The sequence below is a fragment of the Ammodytes marinus genome (genome assembly GCF_949987685.1).
Source record: "Ammodytes marinus genome assembly, chromosome: 2".
Lineage (NCBI taxonomy): Eukaryota > Metazoa > Chordata > Actinopteri > Uranoscopiformes > Ammodytidae > Ammodytes > Ammodytes marinus.
Genome location: NC_137231.1, coordinates 7,749,879 through 7,769,756, shown reverse-complemented (window position 1 = coordinate 7,769,756; position 19,878 = coordinate 7,749,879). Strand labels below are relative to the sequence as shown.

Sequence of the window (19,878 nt, the reverse complement as noted above, 5' to 3'; positions counted from 1 at the left end):
AGGCCTCGGCCAGATATTTTTTTACCCGGAGACAGTGCAGCGATATAAACTGATTGGATAAGAGCTCTAATATATATTAGCGCACTGGAGGCAACGCAGCCGAAGGAAAAACAATTAAATTACGTAATTAGACTTGCGTGAACAAACTCTTTAAAATAGATGTAATTAATTAAAACATTTTATATATTAAAATGTATAAATGATATATTTAATACAAAATATAATAATTTATTAATATTATATAATTTTGTTTTTATGAAAGTCTTTAGGCCAGCAGAGAAGGCTTTGCTGGCCCTGACGGCCCGCCACTGGTGTTGATAGGGCACGTCTTTTGCTAGCATTAAATCTAAGGGCATGATTTATTTATATCTCATCATGGAGCTGGCTGGATGGGCAGTTGCATTGTACAGTGTTGACTGTTGTGGTTGCAGGAGTCAAGGATCCTTAAACTTCCTGTGTTTTTTATTCTTTTATTGCTTGGTCATAGACCACTATGAATCGACTTTAAGTGAGTAAAGAAATTGGTTGCGAAGTTTGATGTGCAGACATGGACGCATATGCCTTTTTGCTCCTCTTGTTCTCTGTCTCTCTCTCTCACGGTCGCGTATACATGGTTCCTACAGCTTAATGCAAGTTAAATTTAAGACTTTTTAAGACCTTTTTAATGCCACTTGAAATGAAATTTAAGACCAACAGACCAAAGGAAAAATGTATTGTCTCGGTGGTCAGACACCACAGTAACTCTGCTTTCAGCGTAGACGTCATTATCTGAATCTGTTCAACCAACAAAATAATCTGTATATGTATCTGTATTCGGATATGAAGCCGGAAATGGCCGGGGCTTATGTCTGATTTTTTTTTTGTTGCAATTATTGTCCCTTCAGTGCATCAAACTGATTTAATATTGGCATATCATTAATTATGAGATACATTTCTACCTCATACTGTACTTTTCATCCGTTTCTCTCTCTCATTATAAGTTATATGAACTGTCTGAGCCCCACTAGCCCTTTGACTGGGGGATATAATGAACATTCAGAATCTGAAAAAGAACAGTATTACATCACAGTAATTCAATTTGTCTGTTTTATTTAATTTTTTAATCTCTTTTTATTTTTAACTCGACAAAGTTTTATGATATATCGATCCGAGATCAAATCGATCTATTTTGCACAATTTATTTCCCTCTACTCTCTCACTCAATCTGTTGCTCTATCTCTCCCTTTTTTTTCTAACTTGGTTCAATGAATAATTACTTTGGATCAGGAAACAGCGTTTAGTGCTCTACAAGTGTTCAACGCACAAAGATTATACTTTTTTCAGCTTATCTCTTAGTTATAAACAGATTGTATGAACTAAACAGGCGAAGCGTCACATATCGAATATTTAAAGATCGATTTTGTCTATTTAATAGCATTATACAGCCCGCTGCCTGCTACTAGAGAGACGTGGTCAGGGCCGCCGCTCCCTATACGCAGAGTACGCAGACTGCGTAGGGCACCAAGTTCCTGGGGGGGCACCCCAAAAAAAAAAAAAATTATAATTATAATCTTTTTTTTTTTTTTTTTTTTTTTTTTTTTTAATTAAAAAGAAAAAAGAGATGGTCCGGGGGCCCCCCAAAATAGTTTTTTTTTTTTTAAAGTTCATGATAATCATTACATTACAAAAAATATATAAATTAGTTATGAACAGGCCCATCGTTGTTTTTTCTTAATTGTGTAACCTATCCAGGGGTAGATTACTGCACAGGCACACCGGGCACAGGCCCAGGGGCCCAAGGGCTCAGGGGGGCCCTTAGCCAGAGATACTGATAGTAACTTTTCATGTTGCATAGTCAAAGAGCTCAGTCACTGATGTCAATAACAGGGTCCAAAAAGGAATAGCCTAAATATAAGTACTCATTAAAATGTAACAAGATAGAAATCATCATGGGCCCCTCAACTAGTAGGGGAGAAATACAAAAGCAAGTTAAAAACAACAGCATTAGTAGCTCTGTCTAAGGGGGTTGAAGGCCCCCTCACACATACACAAATAAACTTTATATGTGTGAATTCTAAATTGTTCATATCCACCCTTTATCTGTTGAAATGGGCCTCTCCATCATAGAACATGGGTCTGCAGACCAATCTACTGTTTTTACAGTTGCAGAGAAAAGAGTGCTACCTGTTTAAGAAAAATCTGAAAAATAATGTTCCTTCTGCATCTCAGGATTTGATATCTCTCTAGTCTCTAAAATTTCCTCACAAAGTGCACCAGATTGATGCATTTTACTTTAAAAAGGTAAAAAAAATTCCACCCACCCCCCAACAAGGTACAGGGTCCCTCCAACAATACCCCAAAATCCTGTGGGAAACACTGACTTCCTTAATATGTTTTTGCCATTAATTGTATGTATCCGTGTAGAAAATTCAGTGTACCTGACTGGATAGGGACAAGTGGGGGGCCCTCTAAGAGTGTAAGCCAAGGGGCCCATTATCTCATAATCAGTCTATGATCCTATCACTCAATTCCTTTGCAAAGGCAGTTTTTTCACAAGTTAAGCTGTTCTTTCTGTTAGTAAATGCTGGCAAATGTGCCAAAAAGCAGTCGCAGAGATCTTGCAATGGCAAAAAAATTTCGCTCGCGCCCTGCGGACGCGAGCTTCTGGGTGTTTTTTTTTTTTGGGGGGGGGGGCATCACTGACAATTTCTGCTTAGGGCACCCAAAAGCGTAGCAGCGGCCCTGGACGTGGTCCATGTTCAGAGGTCTGAAATAAATGAAAGGCAGGAAGGGCTGACTGTGACACGGGCTGCAGAAAATTCCAGCGGAATGGAGAGAGACCGCGGGTAACGGAGCCATGCATAAATGCAGCCGGTCTTTCTCCTCTCCGCCGCGGCAGCGGAGATGAACAGCTGATCGGTGCCACTATAGTTAAGGCAGCACGCGCTGCGTCAATTTAGCGCTTAATAAATAAATATTTTTCCCCCGAATATAACGAGACTATCGATCGATCTCATTATCCGTGCTTTTCCGAATAGCCTACACACGTTCGGATTCGGGCTCATCCCTAGTACGCGTGCAACCGAACATTGTCTGGAGATTTGGTGCTGCTGTCCCGGTTGTTGATATCGGAGGTGGAGCATGGAGGGGTGGAGGCACGGCACGACGAGTAGAACAGAACAGGGAAATACCTGGCGTTTGTTGACAGCTTGATTTTGAGGCTTTGTGTTTCGCGCTGTGCATGTACAACGTGCCTCGTATAAATTGCCGGGTACCGGTTTCAGCCAGGCAGAAAAATCCTTGTTGGACAGCCAAATAATGTTGAATTTACACTTTCCCATGATGCGGGCCGACTGCTACTCATGCTGCTACTGCTACCTGAACGACGTGCGTCTGCTCTGAGTCACGGCCGCAAACAAATGTTTTGTTGGTTCCGAACCTTTCTTTATATGTCCATGTTCCGCTCTCGTGATTGCGCGACATTAAACTATTCGGCAATTTATTAAAAAAATAAAAAATGTTACGTATTAATTTTAGATTTGAGACCAATTACAGTCATAAAATCCTACTTACCATGTGTTAACATTTTTAAGACCTTTGAAAGATGGATTTAAGACTTTTTAATGCTAATTAAGGCCTTATTTTTAGATTTATGAATTTAAGACTTTTTAAGGATCCGCGGGAACCCTGGTATATGTCACGTGACTTGCGTGTCCGCTGATGGTGTCCGTGTGTGACTTATCTTGCACATTATTTTAGTCTGTTGTGAGTCTGAAGTGTTTTCAGACAATACAATTAGTTTTAGGTCTTCTAGAAGTTGAAAAAAAGCTAAACTATCAGGTCAGGGAGGGGCCGAGCGGAGCGCACAGCCGAAACAAGGGTTCGCTGCATTTAAAAGCCTGCATGCCACGGCGTGCGGAACAATGATAGTTTTATTACGATTATTTTGTTTTCATGATTGAGGGAAGCCGTAATAGCTATGGAAATTGAAATTCAAGTCATTGCCCAGCTCTATAAGAAGGATGAGGGATCAGTTTGGAGAGATTTTAAATTGCTAAATGTATTTGAATCTTTATAATTTTGGCGCTGGTGATTTATCTTTGGCGCTGAATAAATCCTCTTTGGCGGGCGCCGAAAATGTCTCTATGCAGGAAAAACCCTGGCAGCGTGCCGCCGCTGCTGCTATATTTTTCCCGCCACTGCTATAAAAATCATTTGCATATCAATTTAGTTAAAAAAAAATCTTTGGACAGATTTAGGTTGGTTAGAAGTACCCGGATGTCCTACTTCATCCGGCCAAGATTGTTAGTGTTGAAAACAGCATCCTATTTGGGCGATTCTGACCCACAATCCGGTGCGCACGTGAAGTGACGTCACATCAACGAAGCCTCCATATGAAAACAAACGGGATATACAAACGGATATAAAAAAAAGAGGCCAGATCAAGGCGCAATGTTATGATGAAATAAAAGAGTAAAAGTAGGTCCCAATAGTATGCCTACTGCATCATAACTAGATTATTTTTATCGTCGGATGTAGTATGTAGAATAGAAAAAAGAAAGAGTATGCGATTCGGAACGCAGGGTACATGTCTGGACCTTAGTGTGATTGGTCTAATTGATATTTCCTACATTCAAACGACATCAGTGCAGCAGATATTCTTACAGTCCAGGTTGTGGCCCAAATAAATAATCTTTGGGATTCTTGACTGATGTGCGTTAAAGGGGTGATGAATGCAATCTTAATAAGAGAATAAATCCAGGCAAACTAAAACATCTCAAAAACAGCTTAGGGGCTAGGGTTAATAGGGTTAAACTTGTTTAAGAGTCAGCATCAATTATCCTATCTATAGTAATACACAAGACTCCTTGAATGGGATTTAAGTGCATATTCTCCTCTCAAAGTGCACCAGATTCATGCATTAAAATTTAAAGGGTACAAAAACTGCTGAAAAAAATCCTGCGGGAAACACTGTAATGTAGCTACAGGTATGCTCCCATTGCCCGCTGGTGCATTGGTCATGATTTTGCCTTTTTTGCATTGCACCTTTGTAAAAATGCAGATACAAAAGGGGGGATTTTTTTGTGTAATGCTTTATAATAAATCCATTTAGTCTCTGGTTGGTTTGATGGATCTGGTATTCTTGTTGTTGGTACCTGTTTCTGTTTTTTTACAAGGCTTTAACAAAGCTGCACTAAAGGTCACTGTATGTTATACTGACATGCTACACCAGGGGTTTTCACAAGACAATAGTGAAAGTGTTACTTATGGTTAAATAATCAGTTGAAGTACATAAAGAAAGCTTTACCCACCTCATCCAATTTGGTCTGCTGACAGGGAAAAGAGAAGGTGAATCCCAGAGGAAGCTTTTTATCCTTTATACCCAACTTCTCCATGAAATCAGCCAGACAATCTGCTATGTGGTCAAATAACTGCAGGAGAAAGAAAAAGGTCAGCTCTAATTAACCAAGAGCGTAACATTTCCAGTTTACTCAGCTCTAATTAACCAAGAGCTTAACATTTCCAGTTTACATTTTTCAAAGGGATGAAATGCCAAGCAACATGGGAATCAAACCTGTAGCAACAAGACAAGAAATAATAGGTGAATGATTATAATAGGAAACAAGTGTTTGTAGATGGATGTTTATTGCAGTCCTAAACAAAATGTATTATTTTACTACTGAGTAGTAAATAATATTTCCCACAAGGGAATAAAAATGGGTTGTTGTCCGTCTTACTGTCTGTACAAAAAAAGATTATAAAAAGGTGTACTGTTCAATGTAACGTCCTAACCGACCACCGTATTCTTAAGTGAACTTAGTTCAGTTACATAACTTAATAGGAAATCTAACTGGAAGTTAGATCCAAACAGGCAGTTAGATTCAGGGCCAATCAGAGCAGACTGGGCTTTTTGGAAGGCGGTGCTTAAGACAGGCCCTCAAACGGAGCGTTTCAGGTAGAGGCTAAAAAGAGAAAATTCAACACTGAGAAATATCAAGGTTTTTTTGGACACTACACCATGAAAACAGTTTGTAGAAGAATCCCATAATACAATTCTGAACCAGAAAATCAGCAAAATATGTGACCTTTAACAACTATGTTATACTAATATTTTCTCCTTTTTTGCTTGTTCAAACCAGCCGCTTCTTTATTTATTCCCCTAGTGTCGTGAGAGTATTACGCCGGTAAATGCACAGAGACGGCTCGGTGCAAGCACAGAGACAGTGAGCGAACGGCGCTGGCTGCGGCACCTACGTGACATCGTAGCAGTGGGACACACACTGATTATTTTAATGAGGAGGAAAAACACAACACAATAAACAGTGCTGCGTAGGGGTGGGAAAAATAATCGATTTTCCGATTAATCGCGATTCTCTCTCGAACGATTCCGAATCGATTCATAAAAGTTAATAATCGATTTATAAAAAATATAAAAAATTTGTTTTTTTTACTAGTATTTAATATTAGTATTCACTGCGCATGCACACCACACAAGTGCAAGTTGTTAAAAGTGGCGACAAAAGGGCTGAGAGCAGCAAACCCATATGACCTGGGGCCTGTTTCAGGTAGCTGGTTTTACATACTCTGGGTTTAACCCTGCGCTCTGAGTTGGTAAACTCAGAGCGCAGGGTTGATAAGCAACTCTGGGTTTTCGGTTTCAGAACAGTGGATCAGCGTTGGGTTAATCAACTCTGAGCGTGTTCACTCTGGGTGGAGCGTGTGCATAAAAGCCATCGTCAATGGATCGCTGATAACATGATTCACCATGGAAACAGAAGAAACAAATGATTGATCCTCCCACTTCTCCACTTCTCAAAAAAGAAAAAAAGAAATCTCCGCTCCTCCCACTAGAGTTAGAAATATTAACGAATGAGCTTATGGTAGCCTATGGAGAAGAATTAACGGGATATTGTCTCATAACTCTGATCTAATCTCCTCGGCAATTCAGAAAAAAACAGAGCAAACATTTTTTGTCAAGATAATCATTTCGCTTCCGTATGAGAAGCCATAGTCTATCTTAAAAAGTTACGCATATCAGCTGTAAAGTAATAAAGCTGGCGCGGCACAGCATTACTGATAGTGCCTAAAGCCTACTGTGCAGTAAACAGAACAGACTGTCGCTTCTTTTAAATGGGGAGTGAAATACATTAACGTCAAGACACATTAGGTGACAGTTTCCATTGAAGAGCCTGATTGATTTATTACCAGATCCATTTTCCTCAAGTGATCACAGTTTAAATTATTATATAATTTTTATATTCATATTAGGCTATTTAACGAGGCTTGTCTGTGACTTTAGGATCGCACAAGTGAACTACAACGATCGCGTGCAGCCGCAGCGTTACATGAATCCACCTGACATAAATCTGTTCAGTGGCACAGACGTTAAAAAACATACAATAGGCTACAAATAGGTTTATTAATCTGAATGTAGAGCATGTCACGATGTGTAAGGTGGCCGCCTATATGAACGGACCGAGGGCTGAGAACAAGGCTACTGATCAGATAAATGATTGGTCAAACGTAAAATCATCAGGAAATGATAAAAACATCCCGATGGAGATTTCTATAGAGTGATTTTGCTTCAAACTGTACAGGGACGCGTGTGACAGTGACACTCTTTCTTCAGTCGGAGCTGCAGCGTAAAGTGAAAACAAACTCAGGGTAGGTCTAACCACCTATCCAGCAGGTTAGACCCACGGCGTATGTTGCCGCAGTAACTGACTCTCGGTTGCACTGAACCTTCTACCTGAAACGGAAAACCCAGAGTTTCCACCAACTCAGAGCGAACAAACTCTGGGTTGCCTCAAAACCAGCTACCTGAAACAGGCCCCTGCTCTGGCTTTGTGTTTGTTTACGTTTTTGTATGAGAGCTGAATTCCAAGCCAAACTTTTTGTACAATGTGTTGAAATGACAGAAAATAATAGAATAGAAATCCTATAGAAACATGATTCACAAGAGTAGAAAGAAAATTTTACTGAATCAGTTTAGTTTTTACACACTTCCATATTGTGTTGAAATGCAAGCTGCATTGATTATTGCACTGTTCATAGAAAGTCATATTTGTGACAAGAAAAGCTTTTTCTCTATTACAATATTAGAGAAGATAATTCATCTGTTGATTGTATTTAATGATCATCACAAAAGTAGGAAGTGATTAGCAAACTCTGAGTAGCAAACTCAGATGTGTATATAAATATATTTTTGAAAATCACACAAAAGGTATGTACGTAAAAAAAATTGCATCGAGATGCATTGAGAATCGACTTTGAATCGAATCGTTGACCTCGGAATCGAATCAAGAGATTCCCACCCCTAGTGCTGCGCTCACGTTTTTTCGCCAAAACACAAGACTCTTCACTCTTGCCGAGGTGACTACACTCGGCAGAAATGATTCTTTCGACCAACAAACGGACTGCACTGTGTAGCTTCACCTTATCGGCACCCTTTCAGGCGACTGGTAACCCAACGGAGGAGTACCAAAAATAGGAGCGGCTTAGAGCGGTTAGGCGCGCCTATATCCGTACCCTACCCAACTTTTGGCAAATGGAAAGCAAAAATAACCAGACCGACTGCTCTAGTCGGTGGAAACGAGGCATAAGTCTCTCTGACAACCAAAGTGGTGGTGCACGTTAACCACAGGTGACAGGCCACAACGGTGCTGTTTTGGGATATTAGCTGTGTGTAGTGTGTAATGCCTTTTACCTCGGACCCGCTGCCTTTCATTAGGTGTTCAGGAATGGTATAAATCTGATCTTCCATCTCCACCTTCTGCTTGCCATTAGCCATAACTTTGACCAGGAGCACTCGGAAGTTGGATCCACCAAGGTCAAGGGCCAAGAATTCACCTTGCTCTTTGAACAGAAAAGGGAATAAAATATATAATTATATACACATCAGCTTGCAGTCTTCTTGCTGAAGCACTGTTTTGTTCTTTTGCCACCTCTGATTATCCATCAGCAAGATTGCAACAAATCTTTGCCAGGAATGTACAGTATATTGCTTCATAAGTGGGGTTGCAACTGCGCAACAACTTAATAGGCAAATTATTGTCTTGACTTATTATTAATTGTTTGGTCTGGTACATCTCAGAAAAGTATAGGGGGAAAAAACGAAAATAATCAATGAAGATCACAATTACCAAGAACTGAATGTAATGTTTTTAAATTGCCATTTTCTGGCTAAGGCAAGGCAAGTTTATTATTCAAGGTGCTTTACAGAAGCAAGATTAAAATACATCAAGTATAGAGCACACATTAAGAAAGCGAATGAAAAACATGATTAGAAATAAAACATTCCAAACTTTCCTATTCCCTTAGTACTGCACGCACAACTTATGTTTGGTGCAATTGATCCTTCTGACTTGTACCCTATTAAAAGGGTTTGTATATGTTGTTGAAGGGTTCATAAAACAGAGTAACAAACTCAGATCTGTATATAAATATGTTTTTGAAAATCACACATGGGTATGTACGTAAAAAAAAAAATTCTTCAAGATGCATTGATAATCGATTTTGAATCGAAGACCTCTGAATCGGAATCAAATCGTGAGGTGCCAAGAGATTCCCACCCCTAATAGTTTGCTAGCCTATTGAAGCTGTTTGTAAAGACATTGCTCAAAATAAATAAAATCCTGCAAATCCCTCCTGTCTAAAGCCTGCCATATGTAGCAACATAGTAGGGCTGTACGGTATGGTCTAAAATGTATATCACGGTATTATTTGAAGCATAGACGGTAACGGTACTATATCACGGTATATTAATTTATCTTTAAATTGGGGATGCACCGGCCGAAGATGGCAGAATAAGTCATTTTCGGTTTCGGCCCGAAACAGTTAAAAGGCCGAACAAGATTACTGAAAATTGACAAACTAAAAGACAATAAGGAAATATTTATTTAAAAGAGCTGCGCGCTTGTAAACCAGGAAATGGACGTAAAGAGAGACGTAACCGTGTATGCGAGTCCACGTCTCTTCGTGAGCGCGCAGCAGGAGCAGTCTGTCAGGTGCGTGCATGAAAATGTCAGAGTCCAGTATGTGGGAGCAAAACACGGCGCAGTGCAATGCTTTAAGCAGCATTAAGTTAAAACGCCTGTCCAAGACTGATGTTAAATCACAAAAGCCTTGCGCGAACAAAGCAGCGATTGACCCGGTGAAACTCAGTGACGGTTGGTAATGGTGTCATTCGCACTAGGGCTGGGCGATATGGGCTAAAATCAATATCTCAATATTTTTTTACTATAATCTCGATACACAATATATTTAAAATCTCCTCTAGAGCACATCCTAAATGCTCAATTTAATTTATTTGTTGCATAACATGCATCACACCAGTAATATGATTTTAATAGTCCCTACAAAATGTGTCGGCACTAACGATGCATTAGGCTACATGAAACAACATCTTGTTTATATTCTTTAGTGCTTTCTATTGGAACAATTTGAAACTTGCACATGGCAAAGAGTTTGCACATTGTATTGATTATTCCACATCCTTCCACTCCCATACAATGGATCCAGCATTATTTTATTTGGAAACAGTTTTTTCCATCTTCTGTTAATCTGTAAACTGAGAACACTAATTATGACTCATTACAACCACTTACTAATTGTTTATCACCAATAAACCCCTGAAGATAGCAGCCACACTTTAAATGCAGAACAGGTTTTGCTCCATAATAGTAGTCTATAGCCCCTTTTACACAGCCAGTGAAAGCCGGGAATATGCCGGCCTTTCGGCCCTCCGCCCTGCTGTTTAAATACGACCGTTGCGGAACGAGGGAAGAAAGGTGCGAGAGATTGTTCCGGGAATTTTACTACCTCGGGAGGTAGTAAGATTCCCGACACAATCAGTTCCGCCTCTCTGTTTAAATGCTCCAGCTTGTTGTTGCGGAACAGGGGGGCGTTTGACGTTCAAGAGCCCTCCGCGCAGCTTGAAGGTCTTTATTTCTAGCAAGTGACCCGTTCGCTATACGTTATCCCGCTTAGTACATGGCTACTACAAAAAATAAAGCAATTCATTGAAGCAACATGTTGTTTTAACAGCCAAAAACAGTCCGCTACACGGTCGGAACTCACTCAGTAGCAACGGTTACTATGTCAAGCTGCGGCCAACCTAGAAGAGTTTAACAAAAAACAACTTCCCCAGCAACCCTGAGACCTTGTCTAATAACTGGAATAGTCATTTCAAACCCACTAGGTTCTTATGTAACTAAAACGTAGTTCAGTACGCCAGTAAATAGGAACGACCAAGGATACGACCTAGTAACGGGGGAATAGTCTGCTCGCCCCGCTAGACTGTCTGCTTCAGCTGACTGAAGGCTCCGGCTCAGCCGTTAGCCACAGAGCTACTGTTTTGCTAACAACTCAAGACTCGCACACTCTACAAATAATAATTCTAATCGGCCAATATGTTTAACAAGAGCTCCATCTAGCTAACAAAGCATTATCCCCCAACATAAATAACACAATTCACGGAGAAAATTACTGCGGAACATTTACATTGCGGGCTGCAGCCTGAAGTTACTGTCTAACTGTCAATATGCGGCCAAACGTACTCACGTCGTCTTGACTGGATTCCTGTCGGACATTAACCATGACTCCTGTGTTCCCTGCTCTCCTGATACATGCAAAGTCATGTTGAAAAAGTATTCCATTGTTTTCTGAACGAGTAGTAGCCCTGTTTGTAGACTATCTATAGACTTTTGTCTATCCATCAAAACTATGACGTAGATCCTTAGCAACGGTCATTATACCCTTGACAGCGGTCTGTCTTGCTGGAAATAACAGATCTGTAGAATGCTGTGATTTACATAGGATTCTCAAAGTGCCATGTAATAAGCTAGGCTAAGCTAGGCGGCGACCGGATCGCCGCCGCTATTATTATCCTATTATAGTCTGAGCGTATATCCACACTTTATTTCTGCCTACAGTAACGTGACTTCACACACTGTGTGTATGTGTATGTTTATGTCTGATTGGCAGATCTCTGCCCTCACAAAGAGACTCGCTCACAACTAACCTGTCACACAAACACAGACACACACACACACACACACAGACACAGAGGTGAAGCGGATTGATTTTGTCAGTTTGGTTAACAGTCCCAGTGATGTTGGACTCAGCGCGTAGCGAGATCAACTGGCACATCGTGGGGACAGTAAAATACGGCCCTCTTACTGCAAGCTCCAGCACTTCTGCTCTCAATTCACCGGCCGGTTGTTGTTGTAAAGCAGCTGACCGGCGCGGCGCTAAATGTTTACGTCACACCTGACGCTGTTTACAAGCACCTCTTTCATTCCGGAACGCTGTGTAAAAGGAGCTACTGATGCGCCAGCAGGCCGGCGTTGCTTGGTTCTGTGTAAATAACACAGAAGCAAGCAAAGCCGGCATTTTGGAGTGATGTAGTTCCGTCAATATGCTGCAATCTCTGTGTAAAAGGGGCTTATGTGTATAAAAGGCTCTGACATTTATAATGGTTACTGTCGCTTTAAGAGCAGTTGCTCCCAGTCTATAGTGTATAAGTTAAAGGTCACATATTATGCTAAATGCACTTTTTAAATGTGTTCTAACATATCCATGGGTCCACGATGTGCCTAGAGACTGCCAAAATATTTTAAAAAATAACACTCTCCTTTTCTCACTCTCCCCCTTTCTGAAACCCCCACCCCTCCCCCCCCCCCCCAATATACTCCAGTCAGAATTCTCCTCGTTTCTGACCTCACAAACTGGAAAGCCAGAAGCTTCCACTGTGCAGCCCACACCCCTATTTCTTATTGGTCCACGGCCCTGACAGACAGAGGGCGAGGCGTATCTGGCTTCGCTTCCGGACAGGGGGCGGGGGGAGCTCAAAGATTGTATATTTACGAGGGGAGCTGCAGCTCTTTTTAAAAAATAGGCCATTGTGAGATTAGCTGAACATCAGCATAGTACAATAAATTATCTGAAAGTTTTTTTCAGCAAACAATTAAAGAAAAACGTATTAGGGACCACTAAGACCATATAATATGGTGTATAATAGTACCGAAAAGTGTATAATATGGGATCTTTAAGTTTAGTTTTCTGCCTGTTAGTCCGAGAGAGATTCATGCGAGCGCAACCAGCAGGTGGCTCATCGTCCCTCTGTTACCTTCCTTATTGTTTAATCCTCCTGTATTGAGTTCATGAAAATAAAACTGGAAGACAATCAGAGGATTTAAATAAATACGGCTGAGAATAATATAGTCTAAAGAAAGCAAAGTCTCATCACCATCATCATTCCTTGCATTCTAACCGATGCACCATTCCTGGATGCTATTCATACCTATTGATCTAGCCCTCCTGCATTATCACTAAAACACTATGTTTTATTTTATAAAAAAATACTCGCAAATGTAGCCTACTTTACACAGACTTTTAGTTAATAAACGGTGTGCACCTCCCTTGGTGCTGACATGGACCTATTATAAGAGGCTGCCCGTAATAAATGTGATGCCGTGGTTGTGTGATGTTGGACCAAAAACTCTGCGTGAAGTCGGAGTAATCCGCCCCCCCGGCGCTCGTTCGCCTTCCTCTCATAAGGACCAGGCTCTGTACATTGGCCGCTTATGCTGTCAAGCGCCCGCCTCCCCTGTTATTTCGCATGTGTAGCCACTAGCCTTCCTCTCATAAGGACCAGGGCAGGCTGTGTTGTGACAGCGGCCGCTGCTGTCATGTGCGCCCGCCTCCCCCGGTCGTTCGCCTGTGTAGCCTTCTTCTCTTAAGCATGGACCTACAAAAAAGGTCCATGCAATGAACGACGGCCACCATCGCCGTCATGCGTGCCTCCCTCCACCCGCTCGTTCGGCTATCATAAGAGCACAAGAGCCCTCGTCTTTTTCCCCCCCCTCTCGTTGTTTTCACATGGAGATAAAAGTAAACACACACAGGGCGTACTACAGACTACGTCACAGGTGCGCGCCCAGGAGACTCTGGTTGGGAGGGGGGAGTGAGTCTGTGAGGCAGAGAGCCACAGGAAAGAGCGAGAGAAGCGAACACCAGCGAGTTTGCTGGTGGTGGCGGCGGCGGCTAAAAAAAAGCACATTACGTGCCAATTTGTATTCGATGGTCGCGACAGGGTCATTGTATACATCCCGTAGAGAACATCTCGCGATACATCGCATATATTCGATATATCGCCCAGCCCTAATTCGCACAGTGACATCTCGCCGGTGAGAGCCGCAGCGCAAAAAAAAATCTGGTTTGACGGCTAAAATGATAACCGGAGATATCCCTGTTGGGGGGGAAAGACTCCTAGGATCTGATTGCATTTCTCGAGCCTGAGCACACAGATCCATGTCGGCAAACTGACTGCGCAACTTAAGAATATGTCCAGTGAGCAGGCTCCCCCCGTTAGTTTCAGTCTACAGCCGAAATAGTTACAATCACTTCCTAAGCATGGACATCGTTTAAAGCCTTTCATTGTTATGATCATTAGGGCTTTGATGCAACTCAACCTGCACTGCAAAACATTCAAAATAAAGGCAATAAATCGATCTTTTTGTAGATTCATCCTCATATAAGTCAAGGTACAAATCAATGAGTGGTTCACAAATAAATTCCTAGTAAAATGTTAATTTTACTCTTAGATTTTAAGGTTTTACTGTTTCTTTATTTATTTAGGGTTGATTTTTAGTTGTAGATGTTTAAGGAGAACATTTGGGAGTTCATATATGCAATGTTGAAAGAATTGGCAAAATAAATAAACAAAACTGAAAAAGCCTCTTTCGGTATTCGGTTTCAGCCTTTCGGCCAACCGTTTAATTTTATTCGGTTACGGCCAAGAATTTTCATTTCGGTGCATCCCTACTTTAAATGAATGCTTGGGAAGGGGTAAAATACTTGCTATTACTGTATGACTATACTCTTGTATTAATAAGACATCTATTGCTTATAAAAGAAATACAATTTATATTAACAAGTAGAGCACAGTAATACAACATAGAATAATTTATCCAAATTGTTCAAGATGTTTTTGATAAAATCAAAAACTAAGAATGTGTTACACTTGCCCCCGGTCTCCCCTACAGAGGAATGTAAACAACATTTATTGTGCAATCTGCAATGTTCTGCTCTGTGGATGGGTAGGGGAGGGGTCAATATGTTTGTATATGTAAAGCACTCGATGCTGACTGTGTGTATGAAGTTCCCGTAATTTTCGGACTATAAGCAGCGCCTTTTCCCCATTTTTCAACCCTGCGGCTTATATAACGGTGCAGCTAATAATATAATAATTACACAGCACAGTATATGTTCTGTACTAGCTACTATTGTACTAAATGGTAACACTTGAATACGTTATGCAAATATGCAACTTGTTTGTTGAATTGTTAATAAATGGGAGCTTCCTCAAGCAGCCACCTCTTTCCCGACAATCCCCTCTGCGCACGAACTCTCAAATATGGTAATTAAACATTAAAACACCTGCGGCTTATAGTCCAGTGCGGCTTATAGTGCGGAAAATAAGGTACTCTATATAGTGAGTTCGATTTAACTATAACTCAATGCAATGCATTTCTGTAGAAAAGGCCCCACAGTTTATAGGTTACAGTGTTTGTAATTTTCTTATAGTGTTTTAAGATGCGAGTTGTTCAGTGCGGATAACTGTCAGTTAGCGGCCGTGACGTCAGTCAGCCGGAGCCTCTGTTAGTGAAGTTTCCTTTTCTTTCTCCCTCAGTTGTGTGAGCGTGCAAGTTGCCGCAGTAAACTATCATTACACGGTTAAAACGTGCTTTCCCTAAGTTTGTTTTGCATCGTCTGTTTGAGTAAGTACATGGAGTTTCCCGATCGCTGTCATAAGTTATAATTTATGCACGTTATTAAACGGCCGGGATTCGCCGGTCGCAACAGCTGTTTAATGTGTCATCACGAGCGTATTGCTATTGTTCTTTTCCCGGGATCTGTATGCTGCTGTGCATGTTAAAGAAGGAAATAAACAGCGGATAAATCCTTACTCCTCGTCTCATGCTTCATATTTTGACATTTTGGGCGATGTTTTGGCCGACACTTCTGAAGTAAAAGTAGTGATATTAGCCGATCAGCACGGTAACAGTACATCCACCAGTTTCCTCTACGACAATTTCTTTTTGTGAATGACACGGGATCTAGCAGCATTGTCATGGATGTATTGGACACGGGCCGGCTGACGATGACGTAGCGGCAGCCAGCATTCATTGTGTGGTAGCGCTCATCACTGCTTTAACTGCTATACCGGTGACACGGTAGAGTCAAAATCCATATCATAGCGCTACTTCATACCGGTTTACCTTCTATACCGTACACCCCTACAACATAGTATGTGGTATCTTTTCTTTGATAGGTTTACACTGTGTGTAGCTGTCCCATTTCATATAGGCTAGGGATTTCCTTTATAAAAAGGGGTATTACCTGTTCCATCAGGAGTGGAGCACACAAATGTGGGCAGCATCTTGACAGCAGCTGTTGGGTTGGTGTCTCTGCACAGGCCTTTGTCCATTTCTCTCCGAAATCTTATGGACACATCCATCACAGTCTCATCTGACAGCTGAAGATTGTGCAGATATTGGTCCACCTAAACCATTGTGGAGAGGAGAAACCATTATATTCGGGTTACGAGGTCATATGTGGGACTACCTTATAGGGCCCGACTGATTATCGCATATTTCGGAATTATCGGCATCGGCCGTTTTTTTGCAGATTTTTTTATTTATTTTTTCAATGTGTGAAATGTATTGCTGCCCTGGAGGTAGCCTAAATGAATAGCCTTAATGCTATAGCCTATTTACAGCATCAGCAGGTGTATATAGCAGAGGCATTGGTCATCGCTTGACAGTTAATAATAAAAATAATTGATAGAATTTATATGGTGCTTTTTTGGAGGTCATTCAAAGACACTTATCATAGAGAATCATACATGTAGAAAAAGAAAACAAAATACAGAAAAAAATTAAATAAGGTTTGAATTGGAGTCAGGTGTCATTATGCTTCCTTAAAGAGGTGAGTTTTGAGTTGACTTTTGAATAAGTTTATTGAGTGTGAGATGCTGATGTTTGGGGGGAGGGAGTTCCAGAAGGTTGGGTGCAGTAAGATAAAATGCATAATGTCTGAATTTAGACATATTTGTTACACTTTATTTTTTTAGACAATGCGTATTGCAATAAAGAAAAAGTTCCTGTACATATTTTCAACAGTAAAAAGGTATATTTTTCAAAAAAGTAAATTTTTGCAATATATATTTGGGGGATTTTTCTTTCTTTTTTTAAATCGGCCGATTTAATCGAAATCGTAATTTCTCTGAAAATAATCGGCATCTGCACTCCAAAATCAATGTCTGTCGAGCCCTACTACCTTATGTATGCAGATGTTACTGAGGTTGTAATTACAAGATAGTTTAGACTCCGAAATAAACATTATTAATGCAAATAAGAGTAAATAAATAATTGTCAGAAGTAGGGAAGAAAGAAAATTAGTATTTCCTGCTAGGATTTCTATTTGTCATTTAAGAAAATATTTTCTAATGAAACTGTCTAGGCTATAATATTAAATGATGAACTCTTGTGATAGCCTATTCATTATCGGTAAGGAAGGCCTTGAAGAGATTATTTTTTAGGAAACAAAGCATGATACATGCCGTGTTTAGGCCTACACATTTAATACAATCCTGAATGCAATAATGAACTGTATACTGTATGGAATGAGCTTTGTCACTTCACAAAGTGCGGTCCCGTTCCTAGTGGCTTTCGTACACCCAGGGGTAGCATAAAACACCTCGTCTGTCACACAGGTGCTGTCCTTAAAAGTTTTCAGTTGGCACATTTTATTATAAAGGCGGATATTTAGACAACGCGAAAAGTGACAACATCAATGCGTATACGTGCTAAGAGTCGTGCTACCTGTCTGACCCCCATTCCAGTTGTTCTCACATTAGGTCAACACACACACCCACCGAAAATGCAACTTCATGACCAAAACACAGAACCAGTCGGGTGTTTTACACAAGTACTCACTTTCTGGTCGTGGCCATCATAGTTTTCGCTGCAATAATTAGCCAGCAGACTCGAAGCTAACATTTTGAGTTGGTGATGTGTGGCGACTTTACGTCTTTGTCGTCCTACAGCTCGTCCCCCGTTCTTTAGACTTGCCCAAAGTTTGTCAACAAAGAAACCTTTTCTAAATGAAAAACAAAAACTACTCGATTTTTTTGGCGGCCGCTCCGTTTCTTGTCTAAAACTCGTTAATTAAAACTGTGTTTGGTTTAGGTTAACATCAGAGACGCACAAGAAACTTCCAGCTTCCTGGAGTTGGTCGTTTGTGACGTATTTCCCAATCGATGGCGCTTGATTGGCTGATTTCAAGGCGCGGTGTGATCCTTATTTGTAGGCTAAACAATCCAGTATATGTCCATGGCTGTTCACCGTGCTGTTCACTGGTGCTTTGCATTGTAGTCTCAAAAAGCAGCTTCACTAAAAATGCCACTATTGGGAAGCCTTCAATGTTCTTTTTTTTATCAGAAAGTGACATGATAGTGTTTTGAGTTTTGACTTGCATTCATCTGGTAGGCACAGTAGGACTAGCACTTCAGCAAATGTTCAATTCAATACAGTGCTTTTTACCCCTCTTCATTTATTGTAGCCTACAAATGTAGTTTGAACGTTAGGCTACAGAGATCAGTGGCCTATTATGCGCAAGTACATTTTTGTTATTTTTTAAATTGTTCGTGGCTACGAAGATCAGGGGCCTATATTGAGCTATACTGTAGAGCAGTGGTTCTCAACCGGTGGGGGGGCGCGAGGGGGATGAAAAAAAAATAAATAAATCTTATTTTTTTTTTTGTAATTTCTATTATTTTCCTGATATGTAGCCTAGTTCAGAGATGGTATGTATTTTTTTTCTTTCTTAACTTTTTTTGATAGGTAGTTGCCAAGTTCATCACACAAACACTCCAATCCACTGATATGAGATCAGTTTGCAATTTTCAAGTACTGAATTAATGGTAGGACTGTGGCCACTAGAACTGGTCTCTGGTCAGCAAAGGTCTTGAAAACAACATAAGTGTGCTTGTGACATGCGTGCCACCCATGCATGTGTATGGGCACGTGTCCCAGCAGATTTTTGAAATCTGAATAAAAAAATTTAAGTTTGTAGTTAGCAAGTGGAACATGTTCTTAGGGCAGAATTTCATAAATAAAGGTTTATTTTTTTAGCAAGATATTTGGTCAAAAGCTAGTTGACATCCGTCCCTCTGTCCAGTTGTTAGGCATCTGGCTGCTATGCTAGCAAGTTATGTTGTCTTGATAATTTTACTATTCATCTGAACTGAAATAAATATTGACTTTTTCCTTTATTATCTTCGCCAGAATGCACCAGAATGCTTAGATTACATGTTAAAAACACAAAAAAATCTTCTGGGGGGGATGCCCCCAGACCCCCCTTCAGGGGTTTAGTTTTCTGACAAACATTACAATGGATACTAACATGATTTTGGGCATTTGGGATTATAAATCATCTTTGAATTGGTTGTACAGCATATCACATGCTATTCATTCAGGGGTGCGATGGCCACCCCACTCTAGCTCTGTGGCCCACCTTGGCCACCCCCAGTCAAAATTTCCTGGAATCACCACTGAGACACACACAACTCCGCGTTCAGGCTGCACAGCACATTAATCGCAGGTAGCATTTTGAGCTCAATCTGGCCACTTTCCAAATCCAAGACTCAATAGTTGAAACATTCTCTGAACTGGGTTGTCAGACAGCAGTGTTTCTCATTGATCATAGACTTTGTTTTGTGAAGCTTTTTCATAACAGGTATACCTTGTAGAATGTATTCTGTGTATGTTCTATTTAGGCTACTATTTTCTTCTCTTCTAAGGAGATTTAAAAAAAAAAAACATTTCCTCAGTG

General features: G+C 40.6%; 1 protein-coding gene across 2 annotated transcripts in view; it reads right to left on the bottom strand.

Moving 5' to 3' along the window:
* The window catches only part of hk2 (hexokinase 2), a 61,633-nt gene extending 43,366 nt beyond the window's left edge, over positions 1–18,267 (bottom strand). For both annotated transcript variants that reach the window (XM_080045230.1, XM_080045231.1), the window contains exons 1-4: positions 17,982–18,267; positions 16,384–16,546; positions 8,687–8,835; positions 5,292–5,411 (exon numbers count right to left, since the gene is read on the bottom strand). In XM_080045230.1, coding sequence (XP_079901356.1) covers positions 5,292–5,411; positions 8,687–8,835; positions 16,384–16,546; positions 17,982–18,044 — 495 coding nt within the window. In that variant the 5' untranslated portion in view covers positions 18,045–18,267. The remainder of the gene's footprint in view (positions 1–5,291; positions 5,412–8,686; positions 8,836–16,383; positions 16,547–17,981) is intronic.
* Positions 18,268–19,878: the final 1,611 nt, after the last annotated feature.